The following is a 23,068-nucleotide window of genomic DNA, read 5'->3' as shown; positions in this document are numbered from 1 at the left end:
CTCTCTGTTCTTACCGGGGGATTCGGCGAGGCCGTCAGCCATCACTGCACCCCTGTGAGGCACCACCCTCACACAAAATGACAAGCACCACCAGGACGAGCTGAGATGTGCTCACTCCTGCGCAAAGTTGGTGTTGATGCTTCGGAGCTGTGAGCGCCGGCTGGAGGGCGGGAGCTCTGCATATAGTCAAGGGCGTTCTGTGACACGCTGACGTCATTCTCACACCTTTATTTGAGTTTGAAAGAAACAAGGAGCTCCTGAATGCACCGTCACATTCACTTTTATTAACACAGAGCAACACGAGTCTCAGGTCCAGTCAGGCTCAGGCAGGTCCTCAGGTGTTCTCGGCAGGTTCACCTGAAGACCGTTACAACACGTCACATCCACACCGAGCAGCTGAAACGCACACTGCACTTCCAGCATCCTCCACACCTGCACAGGTAGACCGGGTCAGCCTGCTCAGGCTTTCCTCTGGGGTCACTGTGCTGCAGGTCCTGGAGATCCTGGAGGGTTGCTCCTGGAGTCTGGAGCAGCAGCTCCCTCGGGCTCTGAGTGGAGATCTGAACACCTGGACAGGTAAGTGTTTGTGTTAGTTTTACCCAGAATCTCCTTTAACAGTCAGACTGAGTCTAATTCATATTTCGTGTTGCTCGCAGTGCCGACATCCTTCATCAGCTGATTCTGGAAACGTCTACATCAGTCCCAAAGTGCGGCCCCACCCCCTGCAGGTGGGCTGAAGTAATAACAGAAATTCCTGTGAGAATTTATGAACACTGACACAAATATATAAATGTGTGTTTTCTACAAACTGTAGCAGGAGGCTGTTATGCTGTGACATTACTGTGACATCATTGCTGTGACCTCTGACCTCTGCTCTGTGTTGAGGTATGAACCCTGATTTTAATCAAATTTAAGGGAAATCCATCACGCGCTCCCGTGAATGCTTGGTCACATGACCGAGTGTACGAGGCACTCTGTGACCTTTAGAGTAAGTCCCCCCCCCCGCACACACAAACGCATGCATGCAGACACGTGCACATGCGCACACCTCTTATACACACACACACATAAAAACATCTTCGTATCTAAGAATGCTCCATGCTTTTTATTTGTTTTTGTTTCTAATGTCTCTGTAAAGCACTTTGAATCACTTTGTTGTTGAATTGTGCTATACAAATAAATTTGCCTTGCCTAAGAAGACAAAAAGATGTGACTGCTGAGAGGATTCTGATGGGATGTTACTGATTAGCAGGTGTGTGCGCTGACTAATGACCAGGCTTGCTCTGGTAACGTCTGTGTTCTGTGTCGACGACTCACAGCGTCTCGAAGCGGTTCTCCTCGCCGTCCAGGATGCCGTGGTACAAGTCGATCTCCTGCTCTAGCCGTTGCTTGTTGCTCAGCAACGTGTCGTAGTCGCGACGCTGCTGTTCGATTTCACTGCGTATGTCGGCTAGCTCCGCCTCCAGCTTGGCCACCACCGAGCCGAGATTCTGGAGCTCCATGTCGTGCCAGTGACGGGCGTCGCTCAGCGAGTTCTCCAGACCGCGTTTCTGCAGAGAGTGTATTTAACCAGTTAGTGGGAACTCGATCAGGTTATTGATCGCTTATTGATCTGTGCAGATCTTGCTTGCCATGTGGCTCACCAGGGCTCTGATAGACTCGGTCTCCGCCTGCAGACTCTGGATCTTACAGCCGGTGTCACTGCACTCAGCCTTCAGCGCCTCCACCTGTTCCTCCTCTGGACTCAGCTTGCTGCTCACGCACTGTGCCTCCTGCAGGACACACACCGCCACAGGTCAGACACGCCCACACACACACACCTTGGCACACCTGTGCAGGTGAGAGGACCTTACTTTACAGTCCAGGTAGGTGTCAGTCTCAGCCCTGCTCTTCTCCATCACTTTCTCCCAGTGGCTCCTGATATAAGCCAAGATCTGGTCCAGACTGGTTTCTATGGGCGCGTCGGGCTCGTCCACATCACGTCCCGCCATCTGACTGTACAGGATCCGCACATCCTGCTCAGAGAAGAAGTGGTCAGCTCACATGACCTTAGCCAGCTAAAGGAAGATCACACCTGCCACACGTGCTCTGAGTCTACTCTGACTTTACTGTGTCTCCGCTGTCACTCTTCTGACTCTACTCTGACTCTACTGTGTCTCCGCTGTCACTCTTCTGGCTCTACTCTGACTCTACTGTGTCTCCGCTGTCACTCTTCTGGCTCTACTCTGACTCTACTGTGTCTCCGCTGTCACTCTTCTGACTCTACTGTGTCTCCGCTGTCACTCTTCTGGCTTTACTCTGACTCTACTGTGTCTCCGCTGTCACTCTTCTGACTTTACTCTGACTCTACTGTGTGTCTGCTGTCAGTCTTCTGATTCTACTCTCACTCTACTGTGTCTCCGCTGTCACTCTTCTGACTACTTTGTCTCCGCTGTCACACTTCTGACTCTAATGTGTGGCTGCTGTCACTCTTCTGACTCTACTCTCACTCTACTGTGTCTCCGCTGTCACTCTTCTGACTCTACTGTGTCTCCGCTGTCACACTTCTGGCTTTACTCTGACTCTACTGTGTCTCCGCTGTCACTCTTCTGACTTTACTCTGACTCTACTGTGTCTCCGCTGTCACTCTTCTGACTACTGTGTCTCCGCTGTCACTCTTCTGACTTTACTCTGACTCTACTGTGTGTCTGCTGTCAGTCTTCTGATTCTACTCTCACTCTACTGTGTCTCCGCTGTCACTCTTCTGACTACTTTGTCTCCGCTGTCACACTTCTGACTCTAATGTGTGGCTGCTGTCACTCTTCTGACTCTACTCTCACTCTACTGTGTCTCCACTGTCACTCTTCTGACTCTACTGTGTCTCCGCTGTCACACTTCTGGCTTTACTCTGACTCTACTGTGTCTCCGCTGTCACTCTTCTGACTTTACTCTGACTCTACTGTGTCTCCGCTGTCACTCTTCTGACTACTGTGTCTCCGCTGTCACACTTCTGACTCTAATGTGTGGCTGCTGTCACTCTTCTGACTCTACTCTCACTCTACTGTGTCTCCGCTGTCACTCTTCTGACTCTACTGTGTCTCCGCTGTCACACTTCTGACTCTACTGTGTGTCTGCTGTCACTCTTCTGACTCTACTCTCACTCTACTGTGTCTCCGCTGTCACAGTTCTGACTCTAGCTCTACTGTGTGGCTGCTGTCACTCTTCTGACTCTACTCTGACTCTACTGTGTCTCCGCTGTCACTCTTCTGACTCTACTGTGTGGCTGCTGTCACTCTTCTGACTCTACTCTCACTCTACTGTGTCTCCGCTGTCACAGTTCTGACTCTAGCTCTACTGTGTGGCTGCTGTCACTCTTCTGACTTTACTCTGACTCTACTGTGTCTCCGCTGTCACACTTCTGACTCTAATGTGTGGCTGCTGTCACACTTCTGACTCTACTGTGTGGCTGCTGTCACTCTTCTGACTCTACTCTCACTCTACTGTGTCTCCGCTGTCACAGTTCTGACTCTAGCTCTACTGTGTGGCTGCTGTCACTCTTCTGACTCTACTCTCACTCTACTGTGTCTCCGCTGTCACAGTTCTGACTCTAGCTCTACTGTGTGGCTGCTGTCACTCTTCTTATTCTACTTTTTTTTATTTAAAAAAGCTTAAATTCTAAGATTTAGTTTTTCAGCCTTTCTCTAAATGGTGGCATCATCTGCTGCCGCAGCTTAAATTGGGAGATTTTTGAACAGAGTTTGGTGGGACCTGCTCATGGTTGTGCTCCAGACTGCGTAGCTCCGCCCTCATGTTCTCCATCTGCTCCTCAAGCTCCGCCTTCGTCAGGTTCGCCTCATCAATCACTTTGTACAGCGAGCTAATCTCCTCCTCCACTGCCCGACGGAACGGTTGCTCGTTCTCGAACCTGCAGGGGGAGCCACAGTCACTATGCCTGCAGCTGATGGTCCTGGTTCCTGAGCAGAACTAGGACCACCAGCCGCAGGACAACATGGAGGAGAGACTCACAGGGCAGGAGGCTGGTTATTGATCACCAGATGCTCCATGTTGGGGTTGTTTTTTAGATAAAGTCTATGATCAGTGCTTAAAAATAATGAATAATGTGGTTGATGATTGTGTCTGCTGTACCCTCCAGCAGCCACACAAGGGCACCATGTGATCACCTGAGACCAAAAGAAACCATCACTTCACATTCACGCTGCTGTTTACTGACAGAAGGTCTGTCACTGATCACTGCCACATTTCAGCTCACTGCTGATCACAGTGTGAGTTTGACCTCTGACCTGTCCTTGAAATCCTCAGCGTTGGCCTGCACGTTCTCTGTCTGCAGCATCAGCCGGGCGTTGTCCAGGATGGCTTCACTGACCTGCACAGAGTGTGGGAAAACAGAGCTGAGAGTGGCTGCAGCCAGCGGGGGGCATCGTTATCTCCACGCGTTACCTTTAGTGTAACGCCCCCGCAGCCTAACCTGATCTCAGGTGATCCAATAAAAACAGCAGCAAGACTCAAACACCGAATACTTAGTTTCTGTTCTCACACCTCAGAACATGTTTATCTGTGGAGGAATCAGCTGACGTAACGTGGCTGCTCGTGCACGACTGCTCGTGCACACTTTTTAGGTTCACTTTTTTGCCTCAGGTGACTTTTGTATTTTAGGATTTTTTAGGCGAGGCACGTGGACCGTACGCGTCACTGTCACCACGATCTAAGAAAGGAGAGGCCTGAGTTGACCTTTGACCTCAGAGAGCAGCATGCCGATAGGATGAAGGATGGTGTGGAGATGGAGCCAGGTGTTTAGACCCTCCCCCTCACCTGTCTGTAAACCTCCTCCCACTCCCTCCTGAGGGGTCCCCAAGCTCCGGCGCTCGAGGCCTTGCGGTCCAGGCAGAGGCGGATCTGCTCCTCCAGCTGTTGGTTCAGCTGTTCCAGCGCTCTCACTTTGTCGCGGTATTCCATCAAACAGCTGTTCAGTCCCGCTGCCGCCGCACCGCTCCCCGCTGCTCGCTCGCTGCCTCGGGGCAGCACTGGTGTTGTGCTGCTCCTCATCCCCTGCAGGAACACGCTGCTGATGCCCAGAGCTCGCCGTGACACCCGCGTCCCCAGGCCAGAGGGGACACTTGCTGGTGGGGTGGAGCCTACAAAGACGCCGCGAGGGGCAGAGGTGCCTGCCGAGCCCATTCTCCCGCAGGAGGCAGAGGGTGGACGCTCGGCGGCCGTCTGTCCGAGGAAGGATGAGCGGCGTCGGGGCAGAGGCATGACGATCAGCACCTGCCAGTGTCAAACCGCTCAGACCCGCTCGCTACCGGGATTTATGCGAGGATGGCTGCTCTGGAAACATGGCTGCTTTTGTTCAGCCAGCGTTTGTGTTTGGAGCTTTTGTTGAAACAAAGAGTCTGAAAGAGCTGAGGCAGCAGAGCGAGCACGCGGGGGGGGGGGCAGGAAGGGTCCTGAAGCCTGTCTGGGTCACATGACACACACACACACACACACACACACACACTGTTTATAAACAGAGAGCAGATGAGGGTTAGATCATCACTGCTGTTTCAGATCAATAAAGAATATCTGCTGTTAAACAGGTAAAGAACTCTTTAAATAAAGTTTAGTAGAAACAGCTGCGATGAATAAACTTCCTGTTTTGATAAACAGACTTGTTCTTCATGTTTCCTGGGAAAACCCTCAAAACATGACACACGAGCACAAAAATGAAGGCAACGCCATTATTCATGAAGGTAATAAAGTTTAATCTACATGTTTAAATAAAGTTTCAGCAGCATGGTTTCTTGTTTGAAGCCAGATGTTGTCGTGGTGTCGTTGGGTTCCTAAAGCTCCAGGGGTTTTAGTGGGCGGAGCTCGGGCTGAACTGAGGCAGACGCATTCAGGTCTGAAAGGCAGCGGCTGCTCCTGAACCTGCAGGTGTGCTTCAGCATTAAGGCCTTCACAGGTGTTCCAGTTACACCTGCATGCGTGCTAATCCCCACGCCCCCCACACTGCTCCTGATTGGTCAAACTGCAGCTTCCTCCCAGCCTCATTCCACCGTAAGCTCAGAGAAGGTGGAGGAGTTCATGCAGTGGTTCGGCCTCTCTGCTGTGCTCCTGTAGAGGACGCAGTCACTGCTTCTTCGTCGCTGTTTTGCCCTCACAGTCTCTCACAGAGACCTGAACCCTTCGCATCGTCTCGCTAGCTGGCAGATGTTGGCCCAGCCGTTTTTAGCTTCGTGTAATCTTTGAGTGTTTGTCGCCGGGCCGTTACCATGGCAGCAAACACAGAGCTGTTTGTCTGCGTGGAAACACCTGGGCCGTCTGTTCAGGTTTTGTCAGATTGTTTGTGCTGAATCTCAGCAGGAAGTGCTTTGCGGTTGGCAGGAAGTGGTGAATGCCAACGCAGCAGTTGAAAGTTTCCCAGCTGCTAAAAGATGCGTTGGACTTCTGAGGGTAAAAGCCCGTCTCATCCACCCTGTAAAGCAGACCCAGTCATCACTTTCAGCTTCCAAACACCTTTAATCTGAACTCTGGTTTCTGGTGTCCAGATTCCAACCATGAATCCCTTTAGAAACCTGCTGCAGCGCCGTCCTCCAAACCTTTCAAGACAAATGTCTGCTCCCATCCTTTAGATCCACCTCGGACAGAAAGCTGCGTTTGTGGATCACGGTGTCGTACCTGGGAATATCACCTGAAGCTGGAGGAACACGTGTTTGCAGTGTGAGTGAAGATTCAGCTGCTCTGGATAGATTTGAGGAAGCTTTTGGAGATCAAACTCAGCCTCGACCTCCTAACTGTGCTTGACTTATTACGACAGCAGGGAGCTGCAGGAACACCTGCAATGGTCAGGTGGGACACGCCTTAAACCACAGTAAGTCATCATCAATCAGAGATCCAGTTCATAGGATAGTAGTTTCCAGCGTCGGACTCTTTCTGGTCCAGGTTCTGAGCACGCTCAGATCTGCATCTATAAACAACGTCAAAGATAAAAAGTCGGCGGTGGCGCCACTGAGCCAAGCACAGCAGAGCGTCGTCAGTCGTTAAAGGAAGCACCGCATGTAAGTGACGCTCGGGTGAACTGGTCCTCTCAGCTGTTTACAGCACCTGGCCGCTCAGAGCTCAGGTAACTGTGCCCCTCATGGCCCAGAGGTCATGTTTGCATGACCCAGATGTCACAAAGCACCTGACTCCTGGCCCACGTGAGGCACAGCTGCGACCGCAAGACGTCAGGCACACCCAACTGTGGCCCAGAGCTGCAGATGTGGGCCACATGTTGGCCAGATGTTCAGCAGGGGCAGTGCAGATGTATGTGCTCTGTGGTCACAGTGAGAACACACACACACTGACTGTGTTAGCGTGCACGTGTTGCGTGAGTGGGCAACGTGACTAATGAGTGATAAGAGGCGGCAGTTTCTTGGTTCAAAGCCCTCTGACCAGTGTGATGGGCGGGGCTTAGCACTTCCTCTGTGAGGGCGGCTGGCTGTTTTCTTCTGGGATCAACACCTCAGCTCGCAGCAGGATCCTGGAACAGGCCTGACCTTTGCGTTTGAGCACTGTGGCGTGCCAGTCAGCGAGCTTTTCTGGTTTTCACTTCTCTGTCTGTCACATTTTGTTTTTGTCCCAGTGACCCATGAGAATATGACACCACACAGACCTGAGGTCAGCTTCCTTTTTCTCAGCCTCCCATCACTGAGCCTCAGAGAGGATGTGATGTAATGATTTTGAGGTTAGAGAAAGAGACATGTCGCAATCCCCGCTGTAAAAACAAGAGTAAAATAAGACGATGGCGTCTCACAGATGTCTCGTCTGTTCTCTCAGACTCATTCATCTGCAGAGCCCTGAAACAGAATTGGTCCTAGCACTGAACCCTGTGGAACTCCATAATTAACCTCAGTGGGTGAAGAGGACTCTCCATTTACATGCACAAACTGGAGTCTATTAGATAGATAGATATGATACAAACCACTGCAGCGCAGCACCTGTAATACCTACAGCATGTTCTAATCGCTCTAATAGGATATTATGGTCGACAGTATCGAACGCTGCACTGAGGTCTAGCAGGACAAGCACAGAGATGAGTCCACTGTCAGAGGCCATAAGAAGATCATTTGTAACCTTCACTAAAGCTGTTTCTGTGCTGTGCTGAGCTCTGAAACCTGACTGAAACTCTTCAAATAAACCTCTGCAGATGATCTGTTAGCTGTTTGACAACTACTCTTTCAAGGATATTTGATATGAAAGGAAGGTTGGAGATTGGCCTATAATTAGCTAAGACTGCTGGGTCTAGAGATACTTTTTGAGTAAAGGTTTAACTACAGCCAGCGTGAAGGCCTGTGGTACATAGCCGATCATTAGAGATAGGTTGATCATATTTAAGATCGAAGCATTAATTAATGGCAGGACTTCTTTGAGCAGTTTTGTAGGAATGGGGTCTAAAAGACACGTTGATGGTTTGGAGGAAGTAATTATTGAAGTTAACTCAGAAAGATCCATTGGAGGAAAAGAGTCTAAATGAATATCAATGGTACTAAGAGTAGCTGTGTGTGTTGTACTTGTTCACTGCTGTGTGTGCAGTGAAGCTGCTGAGGTGTGTTTGCAGAACAAAGATCATAAACAGGATGAGAGAAGGAAGGATGTGAAGAAAAGAGTGCGACAGCGTTTCATCAACTTCCCCGTTTTTCTCTCACACTTTATTTTCATAACTCAGAAAACCAAAACATTTACATTGGTGTGACGCACACACACTCACACAAACACACAAACACACAAACAGGGTTATATACAGCATTAGTCACATTTCAGCTTTGGCTCAGTTTCTGTTCAAACGCAGCGAGGAGACCGGTCCCGTCTCTGATACAGCAGCTAAAACGTCACATTTAAAAACAGCTTCATGTTTACTGTACAAGCAAGCCCTGAAAAGTCCTGGAAACACCTGGAAAAGTCCTGGCTCAGAAAATGATGTGGAGGTTTTACATTCTCATTACAAAGGTTTCTTTTTGTTTTCCCCAAAACTGTAAAAGCTGTAACCAGCAGGCGCGCCCAGCCTCCACCTGTCCTGTGCTCTGAGGTGAAGGTGTTCTCAGGTGAGCGGGCTATGACTGTCTGTGGGTGGATGTTAGGGTGAAGCAGCACATGTGTTGAATCAAAGCTTCTTAAAAACTCTTCCTGCGATCGAGGCGTCTGCTGTACAGCTGCCCTGGCACAAACAGGAAGTTACGCGGTGACGGTTTCTACAGCGACAGCGCCTGCGAGGTTTCGCTGTCAGACATCACCGAGGCTCGGGTGGAGCTCAGCGGGCTCCTGCTGGACTTGGTGGACAGCTGAATCTTGGTGACGGGTGGCACGCAGCGGCAGCAGCGCAGCAGGTGCACCACGTCACGGCGGAACCGTGAGCCCACGAAGACGTAGAGGAAGGGGTTGAGGCAGGCGTGCATGTAGGCCAGACTCTTCAGCACCTGCCCCGCCTTATCAAAGGCCTTCAGGTGATCGCAGTTCGTGATGGTGATGTTGGAGGCCTGCACCGCCTCCATCACCAGCACGCTGTTGTAAGGCAGCTGCGACACAACGAACGCCACCACCACCGCCAGGATGACACGCATGGCCTTGTGCTTCTGGAAGCCCTGGGTCTTGAGCAGCGTGGCGACGATGACGCTGTAACAGAAGGCCATGACGATGAAGGGCAGGCAGAAGCCCATGCTCACCTGCAGGGACAGTACCAGGATCTTGGTGTTGTTCCCCAGGTGGGTCGGGAACACCATACGGCAGTACTCCTGCGTCCTCCCTTCCACCTTTGCGGGGGCAGCAAATACCAGCTCGGGCGTGGCAAGGAGCAGTGCAAGCAGCCACACCCCCGCGCACACCAAACGGCTGCAGCGCAGGCGCTCCACCTGCGAGTTGTGCGCCTTTGTGGTCTGCACGATGGCAATGTAACGGTCCACGCTAATGCAGGTAAGCAGCAACATGCTGCTAAACAGGTTCACCTTGTAGAGGGCGGAGTTTATTTTGCAGAGGGAGGTGCCGAAGATCCAGCTGTGCGACGCCTCGGCCGCCCACAGCGGCAGCGTGACCAGGAACAGCAGGTCGGCCACGGCCAGGTTCAGCAGGTACACGTCGGTCATCGTCTTCAGCCGGCGCCGGAAGTTCAGGTAGATCCACACCACGGCCAGGTTCCCGGCTCCGCCCACCAGGGCGATCATCCAGAAGAGCGGTGGCTCATAGTGACTCCTGAACACCCGCACCGACTCCCGGTCGCACAGCAAGTCGTCTCCGTAGTCCCCTGAGTAGTCATAGTTGTCAGAGGTGGCCGAGGGATTGAAAGCAGACGGCTCCTGATGGACAGAGACAGCACACCTGAGCACACCTGAGCACACCTGAGCACACCTGAGCACTCTGCTGATACATACTTGGATAAATCAATAAATAATCAGGGTTCGTTACCTCTGTGATCATTGTTGTGATGATGTCATCCATGGAGGTCACATTCATGGTGAAAAGGTCATCCATCTACAAACACAGGTGTTCGGGTTAGAAAAGGTGCAGCGAGTTTCACACAAACAAAACCTCCAAAAAGAGGAAACAAAATAAAAGAACAAGCTAAAGCCGCCTGGCGCCGCTCCTCCTACGCTCGCTGGTCACATGCTTTTTGTAGTTTGTGACGTTGTTGCTGTTGACTCATGTCTGTGTTGCTTCACTTTCTGCACGTTGTTTTTAGTCAGTGTAGGACAAAGGACATATTTTTACTCTCTTTGAAGTACTTTTACTCTGTTACTCTGTTACAAACTGTATTGTACTTTTAAATAGTACTACTGAGCCCTGATCCTACACTATAAAAGTACCCCCGTACAATAGCTTTACCAAAATAAAAGCCTTGGGGCGAATATAAGTGCTGTGAAACGTGTAACCGTCAAACTCACAGACATTAAAGAACTCGTTTCTTTAAATGAAGCTGAGGATTAAAGCGGATCACGTGCTCAAACACTGAAAACTCGACTGTTTGAATGTTTCAGGCATAAAAATGAGTCCTCGGTTTGACCACTTTAAAGTTTAAGCTCTTCGTCTCACATAGGTCTGCACACAGAGTACCTAACTTTGAGTGTTTGGGTCATTTAAGACTGTGGTATTAATAATTTTACTGATCCCAGAGTACTTTAAATTCTCCAGACGTGTCTGTGAGTCACAAATATCCTGGTCCTCCTAGGACCTGCGTCCACATATGTGGACGTCACATTTTGGGTTATTTAGACCAAAATACTAAATTTTGCTCTACAGGAGCCTGATATCCACTTACAGGACATTATGCTGCTACTGTTCTATTGAAATGTAAAATGAAAGTCCTCATATGTGGATCTCATTTTTCCCAGAAACACAAATCTGGTAATTCTGTGTTTTACATTCATCGGGTCCCAAATAGCAAAGAGGAATTAAAAGTGCTGCAGTACGAGCAGTTATTTATCGTCGTGTGCCTGTTAGAACCACTAAAACCAGAAACATCATCTGAAATCTCAGAGTCTGTGGTGAGGCGATCTGAGATCTGCTCACAACTAGACTATTATGGGATGGTTAATGATGAAGTGAAAAACATCTTTACACTGCGCTCGGAAATCAAAGTCTGCAGCTCGCCGCTTTCCCCATGAAACAAAGACCAGACACAGACAGACAGGCGTGGACTCACCGTCAGGCGTCTCGTCGTCTCTGGTGTGTCTCGCTGTTTGGCGCTTTTTGCACTCTAAGTCCGTTAGACCACAAAAGTGACGTATGAAAGCAGAAGTTACATCAGCTGTCTAAGAGGAGTGGCTACGATTTCATAACGAGTAGACAGTGAGCACGAACGCATCAACATCCCTGAATGTTAGACCCCCAGAATCCAATGATCCTGAATCCGAACCCTTGAGAATAACAACAAATATTTACTTACAGCTGGTTAGAGTTGTACAAACTCTGCTATTGGCTGATATTTCCATGTATCACAGCAACATGTAAGGAGATGACTTCTGCACAGCACTGTGGTACAAAGGAGGCCTTTTGTAGGTGCTGAGCTGTTTTGAGGAGAGTTTAAAGGAAAATGAAAAGAGAAGCTCGGACACCACAAAGAGGAAGTCGGGGAAAATCAGCTGGCTGAACCCGGGAGCTCCTAAGAACTGAAAACAGAAGCAGCGTCACACACCGGGACTCGCCCGGGCTCACATGGTGAAGCCTGAGAGGTTACCCAGAATGCAGTTGGTGACATTTCCTCAGGTTTCTGCTGCTCTGTGTCACAGACACGAAGCTGCTGCAGGTTATACTCACAGATCCGCCTGGGTGTGAAACTGATCTGGGTGCAGTTTGACTTGTACAACTTTCTACCTGAGCAATCAAAGACGACATTCACAGGTGGCCGCATGGCTGAAAGCGGCCGGCCTGGGTTTGAATCCAACCCGCGGCCCTTTGCCGGATCTCGTCCCTCTGCTTTCCTGTCACTCTTCACTGTAGCCTTCAAAATAAAGCCGCCCAAACAAATATTTAAAAACAACAAAGTCACAAAGCTAAAGCTAAACACACTGAAGAAATGATGACATTCGGCCCTGGTCTGTGCACCTGGAGGGGGGCACACTTCTTCCCAGAATGAGTGTAAGTGTTGGGGGGGGGGGTCAGATTTGTTGGGCTTTGTATGAATCATCCTGCCACGCTGAACCAAAACTACACACATTTAAATCGTTTCCTGTTTCAAACATCACTCTCACTGCCTGCCGACCACTGTATCCATGACAACAAACATTCCCTAATATCAGAGACAACCCACGACTGTCTCGCTCTGACCTCAACGCCCCCCTCCCCCCCTCGCTCCGGGCCGACACGGTGCCTCACGTCTGCAGTGAGAAGTGTTGTACCAGCTGGAGTGGTAGTAGTACTGAGGTATCTGTGGTCACACACACTGAACATGTTGTTCTTCTCTGCTTATCTCTACTTCCTGTTTAAGGTGACAAACACAGACTGGCAGCAGTTTCCGTGACTTGTGAGCACATTACCTTAAAGGGCTCCTGCACACCTTCAGCCTGTGAAAGCACAAAACCGGGACACCGTTCACGTCATGTCACCTGTGCACAACACGTGCTTCATACTGACCGGTAACAACCCCCAGTACAGAGAGATGACCCCAACATCCACACCACCCCCTCCGCAATCAGTGAGGCGGAAGAACTCCCTCTAAAACAGAACCAGGATTAGGGAGGGACTGAGCCTGATTCACTGGGAATCCCCCGGCAGCCTACGTCTATTGCAGCATAACTAAGGGAGGATTCAGGGTCACCTGGTCCAGCCCTAACTATATGCTTTAGCAAAAAGGAAAGTTTGAAGCCTGATCTTGAAAGTAGAGATAGTGTCTGTCTCCTGAATCCAAACTGGAAGCTGGTTCCACAGAAGAGGGGCCTGAAAACTGAAGGCTCTGCCTCCCATTCTACTTTAAATACTCTAGGAACAACAAGTAGGCCTGCAGAGCGAGAGCGAAGTGCTCTAATAGGGTGATATGGTACTACAAGGTCATTAAGATAAGATGGGGCCTGATTATTTAAGACCTTGTATGTGAGGAGCAGGATTTTGAATTCTGGATTTAACAGGAAGCCAAAACAGGAGAAATCTGCTCTCTCTTTCTAGTCCCTGTCAGGACTCTTGCTGCAGCATTTTGGATCAGCTGAAGGCTTTTCAGGGAGTTTTTAGGACTTCCTGATAATAATGAATTACAGCCGTCCAGCCTGGAAGTAATAAATGCATGAACTAGTTTTTCAGCGTCACTCTGAGACAGGATATTTCTAACTTTAGAGATGTTGCACAAATGGAAGAACGCAGTCTTACATATTTGTTTAATATGTGCGTTGAAGGACATGTCCTGGTCAAAAATGACTCCAAGGTTCCTCACAGTGTTACTGGAGGCCAAGGTAATGCCATCCAGAGTAAGAATCTGATTAGATATCATATTTCTAAGATTTTCAGGGCCGAGTACAATAACCTCAGTTTGATCTGAATTAAGAAGCAGAAAGTTAGCGGCCATCCAGGTCTTTATGTCTTTAAGACATTCCTGCAGTTTATGGATAAACCTTCTTGATTATGTAACAGAGAGAAGCGCTCTGAGGACCACCAACGTGGGCAAACACGTGTGTATGTGTCTGTGAGTGTGCGGTCACAGCTTGTCATGCAACACTGCACAGTGTGAACTTGCTGTCACGCTATGCGGCTGATTCCTGTTTCACTGACGTCTGTCAAACACTTCCTGTTAGACAGGAAAAAACAGCCAGGTCACGTGACCTGATTTTCTCCTCATTTCTCTTCTGCTGTTAACGCATATGGTTACCATAGAGACATGTGACCCCCCCAGCATCATCTGACATAAAAACAAATAAATGTTATAAAGATAAGATAAGATAACCTTTATTAGTCCCACACGTGGGAAATTTGTTTTGTCACAGCAGGAGTGGACAGTGCAAAAGTTACGCTGGACTTAAAAGCCAGATTTAAACTAAAACAAACAAAACTTTTGGAGCTTTTATTGTGAAAGAGTGAACTGAAGTTAATCTCATGTAATCTGATAATCTGAACAGTGTGACGTCCGACAGATTTTGTGTAATCCTGAAAACAGGGAGCCGGTGTGGTTCGTGCTCTCGCCTGAGCTCTGTGCTGTCGGTTTTAAAGCCTCCTCTGGGGGCAGCAGAGCGGCCGGCGGGCTCCGAGGAGCCGAATAAGCCGTAGAAGAAGAAATAGGAGCGGATGTAAACAAAGAGGAGCAGGTGAGTTTTAGTGAGACGCTCCGCAGTCTCACCTGGGAGCTCATTTATTGATCTATTAGTGACGTATCGATTCGTTCCTGCTCTGAAACACCGTTAGCCTGCTAGCCTTCTCCGCGTCTTTGCATTTCCCGCGCGAGCCTAGCTAAAGCGGACGGCGAACGCGCTGCCCTAGATCAGCCAATCATTCCGCTTAACGTACGTTTCGTCATCAAGCAGAGGGGTTGGTACTCTAAGTACTCAGAGTAGTCAGAGTACTGGGACTGTGGAATAAAGTAGCATAACGAAGACTGCTGCTGATATCTGGACGGATGTTCGGTTCTGCTGCGCTCTGATTGGTCAGTGTTTGAATTCAGGCGTTTTTTTTTTAGATAAATCCTATTTACACTGACTGTGTCCCAGCAGGGCCAAAGGACGGACCTCACACCGTGATGTCATGGTGATGTCATAGCGATGTCGTGGGTGAAGCAGCGGTACCGTGACATCAGCCCTGTGACCCTGCAGTTGGGGGGCGGAGCTGTGAGCTCCAGCCTGTACTGTGCTGAGGTGGAGGGCGTGGGGGCGGGGCTAGTGGAGTCCTTCCTGGTGGAGCTTTATCGCTGTAAGCTCTGTCAGTTCACCTGTGGCATCAAAGCCTCCATTAACAGCCACCTGCTGCTCACGCACCGCCCCAACGCCTATCTGGACGGGGCAGAGGCGGGGCTCCAGCAGGGAGCGTCACCCTATCAGCTAAAGGAGAGTGACGAAGATGAGGACTTCCTGCTCTACAACATGCTGGACAACCTGAGCCCGGCTACCTGTGACATCAGCAGTGAGGGCGGGCTGCAGGTGGCCCACACCTGTGAGGTGATAACCTCACACACACACAGAGAACAGAATGATTTTGAGCTTTTATTTTAAAAGGTGAAACAATATGAAGTTCATAGTCAGACAGTTATTTATGATTTAGCTTTTCAAATTAAGTTGAAATGTATTTATTTTTTGATTTATTTATCTTATTTTATTCTGAAGGTGTCCTTACACCTGGTAGCCACACCTTAATCTTGTGGTTTGTATGCAGGTCACCACACTCTTTGAGGAAGAGGAAGAGGAGCAGGAGGAGGACTCCTCCATCTTCACTCTGAAGGGGAGCACTTTATCCTCTCTGGCCGACACCCCCGCCTCCCAGGAGGAGTTGGCGCAGTCTGCCCACCTGATGACCCTTGGGCTGTGTCGGATCTCTGCAGTCAGAGCTCCTCCTCTTCCTTCTTCCTCACCGTCCACACAGCTCACGCAACCACATGACAGCAGTGCCAACAACAAAGCGAAGGCTCCGCCCCCCAGCCTGCTGTGTCTGCTCTGCCCATTAAAACTGCCGTCGCGGCGGCTGCTTGATATCCATGTCAGGTCACACCGTGCCAGCGGCGGTTTCGGCTGCGTGCGCTGCAACTGGATGGCCGACAGTTGGGAGGAGGTGGAGCATCACTGGAGGAGCCGCTGTAGCCAGAGGAGGAAAAGGAGGAGGGAGCGGGAAGAGAAGAAGAAGAAAACCGCGGTGGCGGTCTGTCACAGGAAGTTCGAAAACAGCACGCTGAGAAGCGCTCCTGAAAAACACAGTGAGTGCCCAGCTCTGTACCATCGATCAGTAATCAATAAGAACACTAACACTGATCAGTTTTCTGCAGATGGATGGAGGAGCCAGCTGATTGGACGTGCAAAGCGTAAGGAGGCGGAGCTTCTTGACAGGTAATAATAACAATAGTAATAATAATAATAATAATACATTTTATTTAAAAGGGACACTGTACAGCAAATAAAAGAGGCATAAAACCAGGAAATAAACGTGATAATAAAAGAAAGTTTAAGAGCATGGAGAGGTTCTCTACAGTAGGCTGTCTTGAACAGGTGGGTTTAGAAGGTGGACTTTAAAAAAGGGGAATGAGGTGATGTTTCTGAGGTCGGGGGGGGATTCCAAAGTGGAGGGGCAGAGCGACTAAAAGTCCCCCATAGAAACAAGACGAGAGGAAGGAACAGGAAGAGGAGGATCTGAGGCACCAGGATGGGATGGAGATCTGTACCGAACCAGAGAGGTATGGTGGGTGGAGAGAATGAATTGCCTTAAATGTACAGAGGAGTATTTTAAAATTAATGCGAAGTTTAACCGCCGGCCAGTGAAGCTGCTTCAGAATAGTGGTGAGTCCTAGTAATAATGCGGGCAGCAGCGTTCTGGACACGCTGAAGCTTGTTGATGGATTTTTGTGTAAGAGCGAGTTACAGTAGTCGATCCGACAGGTAACTGTGGACGAGGGTAGCAGGCGCATGTGGAGTGAAGAAGGGGCGGAGTTGGAAATATGCTGAGCGAGTGAGAGTTAAAGGATAGTGCACTGTCAAGAATGACAGCCAAACTTTTCACAGAGGGAGAGGTAGAAACTGATGAGTTCTTGATAGTAACAGAAAAACAGTTAGCTCTGGATAGCCATCATCTGGAGCCGACCGGGAGAAGCTCCGAGTTGTTGCTGTTGACTTTAAGAAAGTGGGAGGAAAACCATGAACTAAGAGAATCTGAAATGATTAAAAACCAGTTTGAATGTCTGTCAGCCAATCGGAACACAGCCTGTGTGCGTGTTTGTTTTCAGGCAGACCAGCAGAGCTCGGGCCGCATCACGGCCGGTCACCATGGAGACCACGAGGAAAACCACAAGGAGGACGAACGGAGACGGCGAGCAGCTGACAGCAGAGAGCGGGAAGCAGACGGGCTTCAGCTGCTCGCTGTGCCACAGGTAACCACGTTACCCATAATCCCTCACTGCACAGAGTCACGTGACCTGGTGATGTCATGGCATTTCTTCTCAGCAGGAAGTTCTCCTCTAAACTGACTCTGAGGCGTCACCTGGGCGTTCATGGGGGAGAGAAACCGTTCACCTGTCCTCACTGCTCCTACAGCAGCCGGCTGAAGGCCTCACTGCTGCAACACCTGAGGACTCACACAGGTAACACACACACACACACACACACCTGAAGACTCACACGGGTAACACACACACACACACACACCTGAGGACTCACACGGGTAACACACACACACACACACACACACACCTGAAGACTCACATGGGTAACACACACACACACCTGAGGACTCACACCGGTAACACACACACACACACACCTGAGGACTCACACGGGTAACACACACACACACACACACCTGAGGACTCACACGGGTAACACACACACACACACACACCTGAGGACTCACACAGGTAACACACACACACACACACACCTGAGGACTCACACCGGTAACACACACACACACACACCTGAGGACTCACACGGGTAACACACACACACACACACACACACACCTGAGGACTCACACCGGTAACACACACACACACACACACCTGAGGACTCACACGGGTAACACACACACACACACACACACCTGAGGACTCACACCGGTAACACACACACACACCTGAAGACTCACACGGGTAACACACACACACACACACACACACACACACACACCTGAGGACTCACACCGGTAACACACACACACACCTGAGGACTCACACGGGTAACACACACACACACACACACCTGAGGACTCACACCGGTAACACACACACACACACACACACACACACACACACCTGAGGACTCACACCGGTAACACACACACACACACACACACACACACCTGAGGACTCACACCGGTAAAACACACACACACACACACACACACACACACACCTGAGGACTCACACGGGTAACACACACACACACACACCTGAGGACTCACACGGGTAACACACACACACACACACACACACCTGAGGACTCACACGGGTAACACACACACACACACACACCTGAGGACTCACACGGGTAACACACACACACACACACACACCTGAGGACTCACACGGGTAACACACACACACACACACACACACACACACACACACACACACCTGAGGACTCACACCGGTAACACACACACACACCTGAGGACTCACACCGGTAACACACACACACACACACCTGAGGACTCACACGGGTAACACACACACACACACACACCTGAGGACTCACACGGGTAACACACACACACACACACACACACACACCTGAGGACTCACACAGGTAACACACACACACACCTGAGGACTCACACGGGTAACACACACACACACACACACACACCTGAGGACTCACACGGGTAACACACACACACACACACACCTGAGGACTCACACGGGTAACACACACACACACACACACCTGAGGACTCACACGGGTAACACACACACACACACACACACACACACCTGAGGACTCACACAGGTAACACACACACACACCTGAGGACTCACACGGGTAACACACACACACACACACACACACACACCTGAGGACTCACACGGGTAACACACACACACCTGAGGACTCACACAGGTAACACACACACACACACACACACACACACACACTAGCACTCACACAGGTAACACACACACACACACCTGAGGACTCACACGGGTAACACACACACACACACACACACCTGAGGACTCACACCGGTAACACACACACACACACACACACACACACACACACACACACACACACACACACTAGCACTCACACAGGTAACACACACACACACACACTAGCACTCACACAGGTAACGCACAGAAAGCTGAGAGCCCTTGTCATGTGACTGTCAGGTGACGTTGTGCGTCCCGTGTGTGATCTCAGGTGAGAAGCCGTACAGGTGTGCAGAGTGTCCGTATGCGTCCATCGATCGCAGCTCTCTGCTCCGACACTACAGGACTCACAGCCAGGAGAAACCGTACAGGTGTCAGCACTGTGACTACAGCAGGTAACACACCTGACACACACCTGGTGCACACCTGTGCTCCCACAAACTGCTGCTCGAGTATTTCGGATAATAGAAAATTAAATTGAATGTGACTCATAAATCGAAGGGTTTATCTGTGTTTTCACGGATGTTGTTTGCAGTTTGGAAACCAATGAGCAGTTCGTCCTGAAACACCTGTGTCAGGATTCATTATTGATCAGTATTGATGTGTGATCTGATTAATCTGTGGAAAAACTGATAGATTACTAAAGCAATCGGTAGCCCTGTTTTTGTTTTTCTCAACAGCATCCAGAAGAAGAGTTTGGATCTCCATGCTCGCCGCCATCACACTGGTGAGGCGTTCCCATGTCAACAGTGTGACTACTCGAGCCCGGACCGCCAGCTGCTGCTGAGACATGTCCGCAGACACCACGCCCCCTCCCAGCAAGCTGCGTTCTGAACATGCGCTGGTGTGACGGGGCTCGGCACAAAGTTTTATTTGTGGACTTTTTTAATGAAAATAAAAGCTTAGAAAAAATAGTTTCTGTTCTTATTTATTCACTCTCAGACCTTTACTTTGAAAATATGAAGGCCTTAAACACTTTTTAACTTTGAAAAGGCCTCAATGAGCACATAAGGCTGTGACAGTCAGCTGATTATTAATCAGTGAATACTAGAATACTATTTTCATTGGAAATAACTGACCAACGTGAGTGAAGCAGCTGATGTCTCACCTGCTGCTCACCTGGACTCAGTGCTCAAAATTAGCCAGAACTGAACAGGTTCTGATTAATCAGGAACCAAAAACGTAACTCTGAGCACACGTCAGGGGGACGGACAACGAGCATCAGACTTTGTGCTTCAGTAATGTGTGCAATAAAACATGTTTTAGCAAAATCTTTTTTCAAATACAATTTAAAAACAGATTCCACTCCTCATCTGCATTTCCTGTTAGCTCACACATTAGCTTTGTTTCAAGTTTCACTTCCAGCAGCGAAATTCTGCAGGTCAAAACTGCACATAAGATAAACGAAATCAATTCAATTCAGTTTTATTTATACAGCACCAAATCACAACAACAGTCGCCTCAAGGCGCTTTATATCGTAAGGTAGACCCTACAATAATACATAGAGAGAAAAACCAACAATCATATGACCCCCATGAGCACTATGAGCAACAGTGGGAAGGAAAAACTCCCTTTTAACAGGAAGAAACCTCCAGCAGAACCAGGCTCAGGGAGGGGCGGGGCCATCTGCTGTGATTGGTTGGGGAGGGGGAAGGAAGACAGAGATTGAATAAAGAAAATATATTTTTATTAAAAAAGTAGAGTAAATAAATACAGATTACTGAAAATGCTGTGTGGCAGAGGTAATGGTATATACATGTACAGTAACTGTAAATGAACAGTCCCATATTTCAGCAGCTTGTAGCTAACTCTCGGATTAGCTAACACATATAGCATTTCTGTGAGTCTTCTGGTCCTTAAAAAAACTGCGAAGTATCCAGGTGGTCAGATGTAAGGGGCTCTGTGATTGGTTACAGAGAATTTGCACTGTCGCTTTTTTTCACCCGGGTTATATTTATTTATTCATTTATTTATTTTGTCAGGAAAAAAGAGAAGCTTTCTAAACATCCGGCTTTAAGTCTACATTTTAGAGACATAAATGAGGAGCTTTTCACAAATGTGTTTCTATCTATGGTGTCTTCTTGTTTTTCATTCAAACTGTTTCACTGACTTCTCTTATTAAAAAATGTTTTTAAAAAAATTTGTAATCATTTTTTTTATTTTTTTTGTATTATTTTTGGTCCCACGGTAATAGATGTTCCAGCCATGTATTCCAGCCTTAAACCTAACCTTATCCATAACCCTAACCAGCAGTTAAATGGCGTAAAATAATGTTTTCCAAAGCGATTTTAGGATAATGAACGAACATGTGTAGATTGAGTCCAGAGGGTTCTCATGTGTTCTCCTTTTTCCGATGTTGTCATTTAGGAACGTGTTGGGTAACTGAGAGCGTAAAATGTTGACGATTTGTCACCGAGTGTAAAATATTACGCTTAGGGAGTGAGAACGTGTTGGGTTTCTCAAATCTAAGGGGCGCCAACCAAAATTCCTCTTTAAGAAAGAAATGTTTAATAATCACATTCTGTTTCATAAGAACTGTGCTGCCTCGGCCAAATCTAAATACTATTGTGGTTTATTCTATTCTCGTGCATGTAACCCAAAGTTCCTTTGTTTAACAATATTCCTGCATCTCCACACTCTTTTCCTTCTCTAACCTAACCCTCTCTTGTATCCTTTGCAGCTCTGTATCCACCTGCAGCTTGAGATCTGTAGTCTTTGTTTACCATTTACTAATGTTCACGTTTCACTCTCCCCTCAGTATCAGATGTATCAGTAATGATTCAAGAGTCTAAATCATCTCCCCAGGGACCCTCTTCCCACTGTCCTAGTCTAAGCTTTTCTTGGTGGTGGACTTCCAGAGACGCAGACCCACCACACTGACACCGGTGAACATCCAGGGAGTGGACATTGAGATAGTGGACTCCTATAGGTACCTGGGTGTTCACCTGAATAATAAACTGGACTGGAGCCACAACACTGATGCTCTTTACAGGAAGGGTCAGAGCAGACTCTACCTGCTGAGGCGGCTGAGGTCATTTGGAGTCCAGGGAGCGCTTTTAAAGACCTTCTATGACTCTGTGGTGGCATCTGTCATTTTTTACAGTGTGGTGTGTTGGAGCAGCAGTTTATCAGCAGCTGAGAGGAAGAGGCTGGATAAACTCATCAGGAAGGCCAGCTCTGTTCTGGGATGCACCCTGGACCCAGTGCGGGTGGTGGGAGACAGAAGGACTCTGGCCAAAATAACATCTCTGATGGACAGAGTCTCCCAGACCATGCATGTAGATGTTGCTGCAGAGCTGCTTCAGTGACAGACTGCTGCATCCTCGATGCATGAAGGAGCGTTTCCGCTTGTGTGAAATTAAAGGATTTTTCTATTCTTACCTCACTGGTCCCTCTTATTACCACCATTATTGACTCTTTTCTCGGTACTGGGACTGCTCCTCCATTATTGAAAGTTCACTTCCTGTGTCTGCCGGTTTTCCTCAGATGACACTCAGCTGTATATTTCCTCCAAACCCAGTTTCAGCCTTCCACCCATCCCCCTCTGTGACTGCCTCATGGAGGTTAAATCATGGCTCTCCTCCTATTTTCTCAAACTCTGTAGTAATAAAACTAAAGTTTGTCAGCACAGCTTCCACTCTAACCATATCCCACAGGTTTTCCATTGATAGTGGCAGCTCCTCCAACCTGCCCTCTCCTCAGGTGTCGTTCCACTTTCTGCTTCAGAATAATGCTGTCATACGTATCCCTAACCTGGGCAATCCCTGCTTGTGTGAGTCACTCCACGTTGCCGTTCCCTCTCATTCTCGTGGGTCTTCATCTGCCGTTCACCCGATTGTTCCCTCTGCCCGTCTCACCAC

At 49.0% G+C, this 23,068-nt stretch overlaps 3 protein-coding genes across 7 annotated transcripts; 1 reads left to right on the top strand and 2 right to left on the bottom strand.

The window, feature by feature from the left end:
• Nucleotides 1-89: 89 nt before the first annotated feature.
• bfsp2 (beaded filament structural protein 2, phakinin) lies at nt 90-5,395 on the bottom strand. Its single transcript, XM_085440491.1, has 7 exons — nt 4,810-5,395; nt 4,281-4,363; nt 3,748-3,904; nt 1,854-2,015; nt 1,644-1,772; nt 1,318-1,550; nt 90-568 (listed from the first exon to the last, which is right to left on the bottom strand). Exons 1-7 carry the CDS (start codon nt 5,251-5,253, stop codon nt 478-480), a joined length of 1,299 nt encoding a protein of 432 aa, XP_085296617.1. The 5' UTR covers nt 5,254-5,395; the 3' UTR covers nt 90-477.
• Nucleotides 5,396-8,642: 3,247 nt separating this feature from the next.
• ccr9a (chemokine (C-C motif) receptor 9a) lies at nt 8,643-12,219 on the bottom strand. The gene is made up of 4 exons (XM_085437872.1): nt 11,894-12,219; nt 11,651-11,704; nt 10,417-10,482; nt 8,643-10,307 (listed from the first exon to the last, which is right to left on the bottom strand). The coding sequence occupies exons 3-4, from the start codon at nt 10,480-10,482 to the stop codon at nt 9,210-9,212; spliced, it is 1,164 nt and encodes a 387-aa protein (XP_085293998.1). The 5' UTR covers nt 11,651-11,704; nt 11,894-12,219; the 3' UTR covers nt 8,643-9,209.
• A 1,765-nt stretch (nt 12,220-13,984) lies between these two features.
• Nucleotides 13,985-20,121, top strand: LOC146686794 (uncharacterized). Of its 5 annotated transcripts, none has more exons than XM_085437865.1 (8): nt 13,985-14,735; nt 15,138-15,578; nt 15,793-16,327; nt 16,397-16,457; nt 17,348-17,491; nt 17,565-17,701; nt 19,479-19,602; nt 19,864-20,121. In XM_085437865.1, exons 2-8 carry the CDS (start codon nt 15,186-15,188, stop codon nt 20,039-20,041), a joined length of 1,572 nt encoding a protein of 523 aa, XP_085293991.1. In that variant the 5' UTR covers nt 13,985-14,735; nt 15,138-15,185; the 3' UTR covers nt 20,042-20,121. The 5 variants fall into 5 exon arrangements, with proteins under 5 accessions (XP_085293991.1, XP_085293992.1, XP_085293994.1 ...); XM_085437866.1 differs by having other exon boundaries at nt 15,135-15,578; XM_085437868.1 differs by having other exon boundaries at nt 13,987-14,735; nt 17,568-17,701.
• The last annotated feature ends 2,947 nt before the right edge of the window (nt 20,122-23,068 follow it).

Source organism: Copadichromis virginalis, linkage group LG18 (assembly GCF_057382275.1).
Source record: "Copadichromis virginalis isolate Kocher_CV1m ecotype Utaka linkage group LG18, C_Virginalis_male_GT1.1, whole genome shotgun sequence".
Lineage (NCBI taxonomy): Eukaryota > Metazoa > Chordata > Actinopteri > Cichliformes > Cichlidae > Copadichromis > Copadichromis virginalis.
The sequence above is the reverse complement of the archived record's forward strand: the minus strand, read 5'-3'. Positions and strand labels throughout refer to the sequence as shown.